We start from the raw sequence: 13728 nt of genomic DNA, 5'->3' as shown, positions 1-13728 counted from the left end.
TCCATTAATATGATCTGGGCAGCTTCTAAAAATACACAGCACTCAAACTCCCACCTCAGACCAGTTCAATCAGAAGCTGGGTAAGGGACCTGGGCGGTGGCATATTTCTAAACACCTCCACCCCAGGTGGTTCTGTTAGGCACCTAGGGTTCAGAGCCGCCAGCCTAGAGTCTCGTATCACCTGACAGCTTCCTGGGAATGCAGGCTCTCAGGGGCCACCCCACACCTACCGAATCCGAATCTGTATTTTCAACATGACCCTCAAGTGATTGGTAAGCACACTGCCTTTTGAGGAGCATTTCTTTAGAGGAAGAACAGTTTTTAAACAACTATGACAAATTGCAAGCAGTTTCTGTTGATTCATGTTATCAATTGGACATACTCATTCCCATGCTTACTTAACACATATTAACAGAGAACCTGCTAGGTATCAGGCACTATGATGGTTTCTGGGAACACAAGGGCATATGTTTCTATCTTGGCCTGCAAATTCCTGCCCAGAATCCCTTCTTCCTAGGCTCTGCCCTTTGATGGGAGCTATCCTTCATCTCCTTGACCTGACCCTCTCTCCAGCATCAACCCTTTCCCCTTCTCACCTCTTCATAAAAATTAGAGTCAGAATCCCTCTTTGTCACTTCTTGTCAATTGTGGTACTTTGATCCTGAGCTGAAGACAGCAAGCTCTGAGTGTGTAAAGATAAACTGAGCCTGGGCAGCTCTGGAGATTGCATAACCTAGGATTGATTTCAGCTCCTTAGATCCAGAGGCAGAAGAGAATGTTCTTAAACCAATCTTGTACCTTCACTGTAGTATATAGCCTGGTTTCAGGACTCTGGGAGCTACAGTATGGAGCCTTGCTGTTCGATGTGTAGTTTATGGACCGACATCATCACCACCACCTGGGAGCTTGTTAGAAATATAGAATCTTGGACTCCACTGCAGAGTTATTGAATCAGAATCTGCATTTTAACAAGACCACCAGGTGATTCACACACACATCAAAGTTTGAGAAGCACTGATATAGAACAGTGCTCATCAAATTTTGCAACATATTAGAATCATGTGGGAGTTTTTAAAAATCTGATATCCCATGATTATATATTAACAGCAACAAAAATTTGGTGCCCTTACTACACATCCTGTGCCAGTTAAGTCAGAATATCTTGAGATGAGACCCAAGCATTCGTATTTTTTTATTGTGATGCAATACACAGAACATAAAATTTGCAATTTTAACCATATTTAAGTATATACTTTAGTGATGTTATGCATATTAACATTGTTGTACAACCATGACCACCATCTATCTTTAGAACTTCTTCATCTTCCCAAAAAGAAACTCCATAATCCACTAAACACTCCCATTTCCCCTATACCCACCCCATGGCAACCACCATTCTGCTTTCTGCCTCTATGAATCTGACTACTCTGGACACCTTGTAGAAGTGGAACATACAGTATTTGTCCTTTTGCGACTGGCTTATTTCACTTAGCATAATGTCTTCAAGATTTACCCACCTTGTACTATGTGTCAGAATTTCTTTCCTTTTACTTATTTTTTATTTTTTCTTTCTTCCTATATAAAAGCAATTCCTCCATGTTTAAAGCTGAACAATACTCATTGTATGCATAGGTCACATTTTGTTTATCCATTCAGCTGTTGACGGACACTTGGGTTGCTTCTGCCTTTGGGCTATTGTGAATAATACTTCTATGAACATGGGTGTACAAATATCTGTTCATGTCTCTTTTTGCAGTTCTTTCGTGTATATGCCCAAGTGGAATTGCTAGATCATATGACAATTCTAATTGGAATTTTTTGAGGAATTGCCATACTGTTTTTCACAGCAGCTGCATTATTTTACATTTCCACCAGCAGTGCACAAGGATTCCAATTTCTCTACATCCTCACCAACACTTATTTTCTGTTTTTGTTTTTTATTATAGCCATTCTAATGGGTGTGAAATGGTATCTCATTGTGGTTTTGATTTGCATATCCCTAATGATTAGTGATGTTTCATGTACTTATTGAGCATTTGTATATCTTTGGAGAAACGTCTATTCAAGTCCTTTGTTGTGAGTCAGGTTGTTTAGTTTTTTTGTTGTTGAGTTGTAGTTCTTTATATATTCTGGATATTAATACCTTGTTACATATATGATTTGCAAATATTTCCTCCCATTCTGTGAGTTCCCTTTTCACTCTTTTGATAGTGTCCTTGGATGTACAAAAGTTTTAATTTTGATGCAGTCTGTTTTAGCTATTTTTTCTTTTGTTGCCTGTGCTTTTGCTGTCTTATCCAAGAAACTATTGTCAGGCATGAGAATTTTTTTAAAGCTCCCCAGATGATTCCAATGCACAGCCAAGATTGAGCAGTGTTTCTCAAATTTTAACATGCATTGGAATAATCTGAAATCTTGTTAAAATGCAGATTCTGATTTATTAAGTCTGGAGTGGGATCCAAGTTTCTGCATTTCCAACAAGCTCCTAAATGACGCTGATGCGCTGGTCTGCCGACTGCTCTGAGCAGCCAGGGTAGAGAAGAGCATTTAAATGATTTACTTTATCTGAACCCCCCAAAAAGAGGGTAAATATTATATTTACAGACCGTCTTCTAAGCTTCCTCACCATAACCATTGCCCAAAAAATACACCATCAAGACAGCCCACTGCTTATCCCTGACTTTCAAACTGGTACTGAGCAGCCCGGTGGGTGCATTGGGTGTGTTTGGCGTGGCAGAGGAATGAAATGTAAAGGACTTATTCTCCCCCCCCACTCTCTCCCTGGTCTCGGGGGGAGGCCAACCACTGCTCTACTCATGCTGGGTGAGTTCAGGATCCACATGATGGCTTGCTCCTCTCTGGCCTTGGCCCTTGTGAGGCAACTACTGTAGAACCCTGCTGAAAAGCTTGTCTTGTTCAAAATATGTTTCATATCCTCAGAAAGGAAAACCACATTGGTTGGCCTGAAGTTTATAGAAGCAACTCAGGAGGGAAAAAACTGCTGAAGGTCTGCATCTAAAAAAAAAATCCTTTAATTCATCATAGAATTTTAGAGCCGGAAAGGACCTTTAGAGAACTCCAAACCTTCATTTTGGAGAAGAAAACTGAGACCCAAAGAGGTTGTGACTTGTTTAAGGTAACCCAGGCAAAATAGAGGTCAGCCAGTGGGTGCATTATTTCTTTCTCATCTTGCTTTAAGTTATTTATCTGGAAACGGATAACACAGAGCAGCTACTTCTTTCGTATCTCTCCTTTTCATTAAAAGAAAAGGTAAAACTAAAGAGGCTAGATCATGGTTCTTGACTCTCAGGGCCTTCATTAGAAAGGTTCTAATGATTAGAACTTTTAGGCTCATATTACCCCAATGGGACCAGCCTCACTGGTGGCCATGACCCAAATTGCAGGTGTGGTGCCTGGGAGGAACTAACTAGCTTCTAAAACACATGTCGGATGCCACTTTTCTCTTCCATGCCCATTGCTGATGTTGTAAGCTGATCACAGCACTCTTTCCAGCCACTGCCAATCAATTGGATTTGGCCTCAAATTGAAACTCCTTTGCCATTCACTACAATAGAGGTCATCCGTTGAAAAGTCCAATGACCTTCAGATCCATGCTACATTTCGGCATGTCGACACTGGTTATTAAATACTCTTTAGTTTCTCATTTCCTCCCCCATCCCCACCCAGCTGCTCATTAATCCAATTATGAGTTTCCTTTATCCAATCAAAGTTCCTGCCAAGTTGCAAAGCTCTTCTAGTGATTCATGATGCATTTGTCTTTAGTGATTAGAAAACCCAGCAGAAGATGCTGTCTCGTTCAGACGTCTCTGTAATTTGGAATGACCTCAGTTTGGTAGTGCCACACCCCACATGTGCCCTTTGAACACACTACAAGAACCTCCTTCCCAGTTTTTGCCCTGCAATTGGAGCCTTGCCCCTGTGTCACTCCCCAGCCTCTCCAGCAAAGCATTCAAGAGGCTCCTGAATCACGTCTGACTCTGAAGGCAGTGCCCAGGCCCTTCATTTTGGTCTCTGGGTCCTTGAACAGCAAGCTCATTTGCTGGCAGGAGCATCTGTCTCCATATGGGGAGACAGTCTTCAGATCTTCCTTGCTCTTCCCTTCATTAAGACATCAGCCTCACTCAGCCTTGCTCTTGGCTGCCAGATGCACTGACAAGCCAGCAGGAAAAGTTCCATCTAGAATAGGTCTGCTACCTTCTGAAGGCAGGAAAGTATCGCTTTGCCTGCTGGGACTGGACCCATGCAGCCTTTGTGGGCCTCCTTCCAGCAGAGCCTTTAAAACATTCCATGAGTGCTGATTCTAGGCCTGCGGGGAGAGTCTCAGGGTGGTGCCATCTACAGCGTTCCAAGTGTCTCCCTTACTTTCACTCAAGGGAGGTGGAGTCCCTCCACCTCCTTGGCCATTTTCATCTGTCTCCTGGGTGTGTGCCACTGGCTCCCATGGCACCAGGCTACTTGGCAACACCCCGAGTTATGTTAGAGATATAATAATGAATTATACAATGCATTATACATAATTAATTTATAATGAAACATGCACGCAGTGGTTTAATTTCTCCAAGTGAATGATGTGCTACCCGCCAGATCCTGCTGGAATGCCTTCCCTAACTGACTGCTTCTTGGTCTGGAGGTGATGGCCAGCTGCCCTAGGGAGGGATCTTGGCTTGAGGAACCTGCCAGGTTGCATATTCCCCCTGGCTACCTCTGGAATACGTACCACAGAAGAACAGCCTTTCATTGCATCTACTATTGTTCTAGGTCTGGATACTCATGAGGGTCTCACCCAAACTGCATTGTTTGAGAGCTGTTATGTTCTTCATTCTCCCAGTCTTTCTCCCAGAGTGTGGGAAATGCCTTTGTATTTATACCTTTCCCTCCCCATCTCCCTCCCTTCCTCCCTCATTTCCTTCCTTCCACAAATATGAAATAAATGAAGGAAAGAAGTGCCTATTATGTGAACTACCCTTGGCTTGCTGCATATCAGTGAATAAAACAGAGATCCTTGCCCAAGTGGAGCTTACACTCTAGCAGAGGGAGGCACACAATAAATTATAAGTGTAATAATAAGTAAATTACACCATACGTCATACAATGATAGGTGCCATAGAAAAAGACAAAGCAGAGCAGGCTAAGGGCGATCAGCCATGATGGAGGCAGGTTGCAGTTTCAAGGAGGATGGGCAGGGTAGGGCAGGGTTTGTGGAAAAGTAGCAGCCTAGGCACTGCCAAGCTCTCCATGAATAGGAGAGAAAGGCACTCTGGGCCTACCCAGGACTTTAATGTTCTGGGGTTGCTTTGGTTACAGGTTCTTTCAGTAACGTTTGTCACTTTTGGTTTCAGATGTCCAGGATGTTCCTGCTGCTGCTCTGGTTTCTGCCTATCACTGAGGGGTCCCAGCGGGCTGAACCCATGTTCACTGCAGTCACCAACTCAGTTCTGCCCCCTGACTATGACAGTAATCCCACCCAGCTCAACTATGGTGTGGCAGTTACTGATGTGGACCATGATGGGGACTTTGAGATCGTCGTGGCGGGGTAAGTGCCTCCCACCCTCAGCTTTTGCTGTAATAAGGCTGTGCGACAACTCCAAATCCCTGTGACTTGCAACAACATACGTTCTCGTAGGTCTGTGGTCGTCTGCTGGGCTCAGCTGGGGTTCTGGGATGCTGTGGCCTCGCCTTTTGCTACTGCAGTGAGTCAGGATGGAAGGAAGTTTGGAAGAAGGGTGTTTGATCCACAGGCTTTTCAGGGAGAAAACTGGAATGCTCTGCTTTAAGGCACTCTCTTCTCTTCATATTTAAGCCTCCTTGATTATGCAGGTATTACTTCTTTACCAGTGGGGCTGTAGGATCTCTGTACAGGAAGGCCTTAAGGGTGACAATTATGGTAGAAGGGGATGCTCAAAGCTGCTTTTGCACAGCACTTTACGTAAGACTAAGAAAACATTAATTAACCATTTCAAAGAGGGGGGCAGATGGAAATTAAGACGGACAGCTAAACCTCTGCTGCACATGCCTTGGTGCTCACGGCTCCCTTCTCTCCTGAAAACCAACATTGGGTTGCAAAAAAAGCATAAGACTAGGAATCCAAACAGCCTGAGTTCATGCCCTAAGATGTAAACGTTCTAGTTGTATGACCTTCAGTCTCTTACTCACTGAGATTCAGAGATATCCTCTGTAAAAAGGGGAATAACTGTAATGGCTTGTTGTCTTGAAGCCTTCATAGGCTATTGCATGTGACAGTGTATTGTAAATTTCTGCCAATCACCATTGACAATTACTGTGCACTGAGGGTGCAGGGGCTCACGCCTGTAATCTCAACACTTTAGGAGGCCAAGATGAGTGAATCACTTGAGGTCAGGAGTTCAAGACCAGCCTGGCCAACATGGTGAAATCCCGTCTCTACTAAAAATACAAAAATTAGCTGGGCATGGTGACACATGCCTGTAATCCCAGCTATTCAGGTGACTGAGGCACAAGAATTGCTTGAACCCAGGAGGCAGAGGTTGCAGTGAGCCGAGACGGCACCACTGCACTCCAGCCTGGGCGATAGAGCAAGACTCCGTCTAAAAAAAAAAAAAAAAAAAAAAAAAAAAGATTGTGCATCGAGCGCTGATATGTGCCAGGCACTATGCATCATCTCATTTCACATCCCTCATTTTGTTTCATTCCCAACAGCACTATGAAGTAAATGTATTGTCATCCTCATTGAGAGAAAAGGAAGGTGGGGTTCAGAGACAGTAAGCAGCTTGCTCTCTGCTAAGTAAATAGTAAGTAGATGAGTCGGGATCTGAACCCCAAGGCTTACTAACTCTACAGCTGCCAACAGCACTGTACAAAGTTTCGTTATCACTTCAAAAATCAGTCAATCAATAAAAACACTACAGGGGCCTGTCAACCTCATTCTGGGAGGCCCGAGCTTTTTTGGTAGCACTAAAGTAACTGGCGGGTAACATTATTTGCAGCAATTGCATGTAACAGTAGAAAGCTTTGACCTTGGAATTGGAAGACCTGGTTTTAATTCTAACCGTAGCCAACCCAGTATTTATAAACCTTATGCAATTTACTTTACACAGACCCACTTTCCTCATCTAAATAAAATGGGCATATTGAAATCTACAGGGTAGTCATGAGGGTTCGTGGTGAGATGTATAGAAAAGATTATTTGTAAAGTACAGTTTTTATTTTGTCTGTTCATTTCTTCTACCCTGCAAAGAGTAGAGTTACTCAATTCTAGGCCTTCTAGATCTAGATTGGTGTGCTGTCCAGAAGCACTTTCTGTGATGATGTAAATGTTCTGTGTTGATGCTGTCCAGTATGGAATCCACCAGCCACATGTAGCTACTGAGTATGTGAAATGGTAGTTAGTGTGACCAATGAACTGAATTTTTAAATTTTCTTTTATTTTAATTAAAAATAGTCACTTTTGAATTGGACAGTACAGTTCTGGGCTTTTAGAAGGAAAAAACTAAAGAGCTGAATATGACAGAAAAGGAGAAATGGAATCATTGCAATGACTCTTTTTACCTTGGGTGACCTGAGCAGATTTGCAGTCAATCAGCCTTGCCTGTGTCCAGTTCTGTGACTGTCCAGTTGCTCTCTGAATCAGGGAGACACCCTCCTCACTAAGTCCATGCCCAACCTGACTCCCAGAGCCATGTGCCACTCTGCCAGAATCTCTGGTTAGAGGACTTTGATGCATCTCTGAGACGTTCTGTTTGGATGGTTGCCCTGCCTCCTACTTGGCGACCCTGGCCTCCCCTGATAGACCCTGGGGACTGAAAAAGGACAGAGAAAAGCAGGGCAACCGTCCTTCTCTCCTCCTTCTCGCCCCCCAAGTTGCAACTATTATGCCCTCCTTTCATCTTGGAAGATGGTATACTCTTGTATTCCCACAAGTTAATATGGAAAAAAGTAAGACCTGAGATATGAACAGAAAGTGTCTTCACCCTATTTTCTTCTCCTTCTGAGACCTGGACATCTGGAAGGAGCTAGCCAGATCCCAGAGCATGAAAAGCCTCTCCCTGTCTCCACTGGGAAGCTGTCTCTGATTTCCATACCTTGCACCCCTCTCCCAGCCCCTGCCCCTACACTGAGCAGCCAATGCTGCTTCTTACGGTCTGGCTTTCCCTCCTTCTCCCCTGGCTGTTGCAGGAGACCCATTGGGTCCCCCCTGCTCTGTTGCACTCTTTTCCCATGGTTCCAGATGGAAGGAAAGAAAGGGTGCGAAGGGCCGAGCACACCCCCTAAAGGAGGATGCAAAGAGCCTCTTACAGCATACTTCATTATTTTTGCTATCATTTTCCCCTTTCCACAGCATCTCTCTGAAAGGCATGCTGAAATAGTAGGCACAGGTTGCATTGCTCTCCTCATGATTCATCTTTCAGCTGCGAAGAACAGAACTAGCAGAGAAGGTCTTGGCCCCAGGGCTGGTGCTGGCCTGGGTCTATTTGGGAAGAAGCAGAGCTGTTTGGCAGCAGGATTTTCAGTTTGCCTGTCCTTTCCAGGTCAAACGGAGTGATATGTGCCCCCATGGGCCCACTCGCTGAGGTCAATTCCCTGAGCCTGTGTGTAAATGTGGGCTCTGTGTGCAGGTCTTTATCCCGCCAGTCCTTCGATGTGCAGGGGATTGCTCCTGCACCTCCTGAGCCTTCAGTTTCTTTCTTTCCAAGTGTTGCACATTCATTTCATCTTCCTCTTCAATGAAGTCTTTTTCACGTTCTCCTTTCAATAAATGTGCCTTTGTGTACTCTGTGGCAGTGAAGCTAGACCATCATTTGCACTGACAGCAAGGTTTAGAAGTCTCAACCTTGTGTAACTTCCTGTTTATATGGGTCCTGTAGGACTTTGGAGTCTCTGGAAACAAGAACTAGACCGTCCTGGGTCTTGATGTGGAATCAGCCATTTAGAGAGAGCCCTGTCTCTTCTAGGGCAGGGTTGAGCCAGGCAGCCTCTGTCTGAGAAAGCTTGGGCTGCTGGATGTTATTCTGAAAGATGATATTTATTGCTCACCCCCAGCAAAGAACAAGAGTTACACAGAAGACAGGATGGCAAAATTGGGCAGTCTCCCAGCTCCAGGTCAGGCTTTCTTTGTGGCTGTTGTGAAGCATTGTGAATTCTCAGAGCATCAGAAAGACACATTCTAATTTGAGTACCAAAATACATTCCAAAGGCAAATATAACTTTTTATTATCTTCAGCTTAGGATGATTTGTCACTGTCTCCTTTTTGGGGCTGGATAACCAAAAATGGACTATACAGACATATTTAAATCAGGATCTTGGGAGGTCATTTGGTCCACCCCTTGCCTTACAATAAGGCCACACATACAGTATTCAGAGGCTCCTTTTACTTTGAGCCATCTGAGGGAATGTGGCAATCCTATTGTAATCCAGCTCGATAGTTACTTATGTCAAGAACCAATTTGACTAATCTGAATCCCTCATATTAGAGCTTAATAAGCTATTTCTTTTAGCTTTTGTTTTGTTATTGCCTTTGAAGATATAAACCAAATGATCACTATCTTTTCAAACAATGAAAGCTAGGATCACTGCCCTGCCTTTCATCCCATGTGGACTTTTTGGCAACATTTCTGATTTTGACCCTTAGATTTCATCCACCCTAAACCTATATTTAATTCTGTTTTATTATCTGTCTGATTGTCACCTCTCTGTGTAAGAATCATGTAGCAGGAGTTGAAATTTTGAAATATTGCATTTGTAGCCTTTATCAGGGGTACCTACGGTCCAGTTCATAACAGGTTCACCCTCTATTACCTTATAGACCTTTCCACTACCTGGCCCCTGAAAGCATTTACTTTTGCCACCCCTGGTAGAACAGCCAGCTCTTCTGTTTATAAAGCACTCCGTACTTGAACTTGTCTTGAATGTGTTGACCTTGTAGTATGTCTGACTGGAGCCCTGTTGCTTTGAGTATTTACTCTTTGAATAGGTTTGTTTTGTGTTGCTTTTTCGGTGTCCTCGTTCTGGGTATTGACAGCATTGATTTTGAGCGTGTTGCGGGTCGGTTTGTGTTGTGTTTCAGATTCTTGAGTTAATTGTGATGGAAGGCGTGTGCATGTCTCTGACTCTGGGAGGAGCAGGAAATGACCGCCCTTTGTTCTGCGGGGATGGGGGAGGGCCTGGGCCGGCTGAGATCCTCTGCACATCTGGGCGAGTGCCTCCGCATATGGAGGGCTTATCTGTTAACCGGCAGGTGTATGATTGCAGTCTGCTCCCTGCGGGGTGAGGGGAAGATTTGATCACCTCTGGCAACTTCCACGCACGCACAGACCATTGAGGATCTTCAGTACTAGTTTTCCAGTAAATAGAAAGCCCAGTGGCTTCTCCTTTTCGCAGTGGAACTGAACACCCAATCTACAGTCTCACAGAGTCTGGAAAGGAATTCCTGTTGGTGTCAATCTTGTACAATTCCTTTAGAGCAGCTTTTGTTTCCTGGGATATCCCCAGAGGTCTGAGATAACACCCCTACCATCTCAGTTTCCAACAGGAGTTTGCTCAAATGGAAAGATTGTAGTGGTTGTAAAGTTTAAATCATGATTTAGATCCATTTTTCTACCCAAAGATTATTCATTTGATAAAACCGTAACACATTCTTCACATTTGGAAGGGTTTCATTTAAAGGGATGCTACATACTGTAAAGCAGTGTTTTAGGTTTTTCTTAATTTTGCAACTATGTCAGGAAACTTTTTAATTTACTAAAGTTAATTGAATTATTTAAAAGGCAAATTGTATTCAATTACCAAATTAATCACAATCATATAGGAGATAAATTTGCCATTATAAATAATAAGAACAATGATTTTTAAAAAGACACATTTATCCATGATTTAACCAAAGCAGCATTTATGCATTTTATTATAAGTATGTATACATACATGTAGTATATAGATATATATAGTATTTATAGATAGATATGGTAAATAATAGGTAGATGTAGTATGTATATAAATATAATTAGATACATATTAAAATATATACATATATGCACACATTCACATATGCTTTTAACAAAATCAGTACAAATATTTTTGAACTTTCAGTCTTAATTGTTGTTTTGTATAACATTTTAATAGATTTGATAATCAGTTTTGATATTATCTTAAAGTGTTAATTATTTCATTCTGTTTCTTTTTTTTTACTTAAAATATATTTTACTTTTGGCCAGGCACAGTGGCTCACGCCTGTAATCCCACCACTTTGGGAGGCTGAGGCAGGCAGATCACCTGAGGTCAGGAGTTCGACACCAGCCTGGCCAACATGGTGAAACTCTGTCTCTACTAAAAATACAAGAATTAGCCAGACGTGGTGGCACGTGCCTATAATCCCATCTACTTGGGAGCCTGAGGCAGGAGAATTGCTTGAACTTGGGAGGCAGAGATTGCAGTGAGCCGAGATCATGCCTTTGCACCTCAGCCTGGATGATAAGAGCAAAACTCCATCTCCAAAAAAAAGAAAAAAAAAAAAAAAAAATATATATATATATATATGTATTACTTTTAATTACACTTAAGCACATTTTGTTGCAAAAAAAATCACACAACCTAGGTGAAGGTAAAAATCCATTTTTGGCCGGGCGCGGTGGCTCAAGCCTGTAATCCCAGCACTTTGGGAGGCCGGGACGGGCGGATCACGAGGTCAGGAGATCGAGACCATCCTGGCTAATATGGTGAAACCCCGTCTCTACTAAAAATACAAAAAACTAGCCGGGCGAGGTGGCGGGCGCCTGTAGTCCCAGCTACTCGGGAGGCTGAGGCAGGAGAATGGTGTAAACCCGGGAGGCGGAGCTTGCAGTGAGCCGAGATCACGCCACTGCACTCCAGCCTGGGCGACAGAGAGAGACTCCGTCTCAAAAAAAAAAAAAAAAAAAAATCCATTTTTACCAATCCACACTCCTTCAAGACCATCCCAGCCCCCTCCCAGAATAACAACTTTTTCGGTCTGCTGTTTATGCTTCCAGAAATTTCTATGTCATGTATATGGAAAGAGTGTGTGAGAGACAGACAGAGACATAGGCAGAAAGAGTCTATGTTGTGTACATTTCTACTGTGTATATATATTATAAAATACACAATTTATGGAGAAATCACACTGATACATATTGTTCCAAAACTTGCTTTTTTTCACTGTATAATATGTTCAAACATATAGATGTAGCTTTTTTAAAAGTTGCTTAGTATGGATGTACTGTATTCATTTTGCCATTCCTCAAGTGACGTTTAAGCTGTTTCTAATCTGTGACCATTGCAAATTCCACCACACTGCATGTACATCCTTACACACATATGCAAATATTTCTTTACGATGGATACCAAGAAGTAGAACCGCAGGGTCAGGGATATGTTCATTTTAAATTTTATTAGATATCACCAAATTGCTTCCAATCTAATCCTTTTGTATTTACTCATAGCCTAGAAATAAAAGGCTTTGGATTATTCAGCTCAACAGCTATTCAAGCACCTACTGTGTGTACAGCCAAATATGTTCCAGGGTCTGAACTTTGTCAATGTAGATTTAACAATCCCAAGAAGGAAAAGAGCGCCTCTTCTACATCTGCAAAGGAAGCTGCTGCTGTTAAAACTGGATTGAGGAACTTCAGTACTTTCTGATTCAAACTGCTGAAAGGGCCTACTCGAAAGCCTCTTCTGCAAAAATATATTTCTTAAATGGGTCACCCTTAACCCTGAGATTTCATTGTTGTTGGTATCATGGAAGAATGATTGCAGTGTGCCAGCTCTTCTGCTGTGGTTTTGGATGGACTGCCCCTGATTCTGAACACTAATAAATACCAATTAAATTAAATACTAATTAAATGCTAATACATATGAATTGGAGCAGGAGCCAGGGCTTTTTTTAGCCCATTCTTAAAACTTTTCTAAAAAAGGTTACTCAGCAGTGCCTGGCAGGTTTGCCAGAGCTGTCTCATTGCCACATCCATACCTCCTCCCCAGTCCTGGGCAGCCAGGAGCAATGGGCAGAATTCCACTTCCACCCCCTCACCCCAAATTACATACTCTCCTGATCAGCTCAAAGGTCTGAGGCCCCTATGTAATTACCCCAGACGCACACACAGACACACACAGACACACACACACACACACACACACAGAGCAACTGAGCCAGTTGGCGTGGTAGACAGAATAATGGCCTCCCCAAAATACCACATCCTAATCCCCAGAACCCACCAATATGTTATCTTACCTGGCAAAGTGGACTTCACAGAAGTGATTAAGTTAAAGACCTTGGAATGGGGAGAATATTCTGGATTATCTGAGTAGGCCCAATGTAATCAAAGGTCTTTAAAAGTGGGGAAAAGGGAGGCAGAAGGGGAAGTCAGAGTGATTCTATGTGAAAAGGATTCAACCCACTATTCTGGCTTTGAAGATGGAGGGAGAGGCCAAGAGCCGAGGAATGTGGGCGGCCTCCAGAAGTTGGAAAAGGCAAGGAAACAGATTTATCCCTCGAGCCTCCAGAAGAAAACGCAGCCCTGCCAATCTTGATTTTAGCCCAGCAGGACCAATGCTGGACTTCTAATGTACAGAACTGTAAGATAACCCGTGTGTATTGTTGTAAGCCATTAAGTTCGTTGTAATTTTTCAAAGCAGCCATAGAAAACTAAAACACGAGATAAAAGGTTGAATGCTTGGTGTCATTTTTCAGAGAGGTGATGGCCATTACTTCAGAGAATTTT

General features: G+C 42.9%; 1 protein-coding gene across 2 annotated transcripts in view; it reads left to right on the top strand.

The window, feature by feature from the left end:
- CRTAC1 (cartilage acidic protein 1) overlaps window positions 1-13728 on the top strand; it is a 165400-nt gene that overhangs the window by 13633 nt on the left and 138039 nt on the right. For both annotated transcript variants that reach the window (XM_045361318.3, XM_045361322.3), the window contains exon 2: window positions 5361-5554. In XM_045361318.3, coding sequence (XP_045217253.1) covers window positions 5361-5554 — 194 coding nt within the window. The remainder of the gene's footprint in view (window positions 1-5360; window positions 5555-13728) is intronic.

This window comes from Macaca fascicularis, chromosome 9 (assembly GCF_037993035.2).
Source record: "Macaca fascicularis isolate 582-1 chromosome 9, T2T-MFA8v1.1".
In the NCBI taxonomy this organism is placed as follows: Eukaryota; Metazoa; Chordata; class Mammalia; order Primates; family Cercopithecidae; genus Macaca; species Macaca fascicularis.
This window is presented reverse-complemented; position numbering and strand designations above follow the sequence as displayed.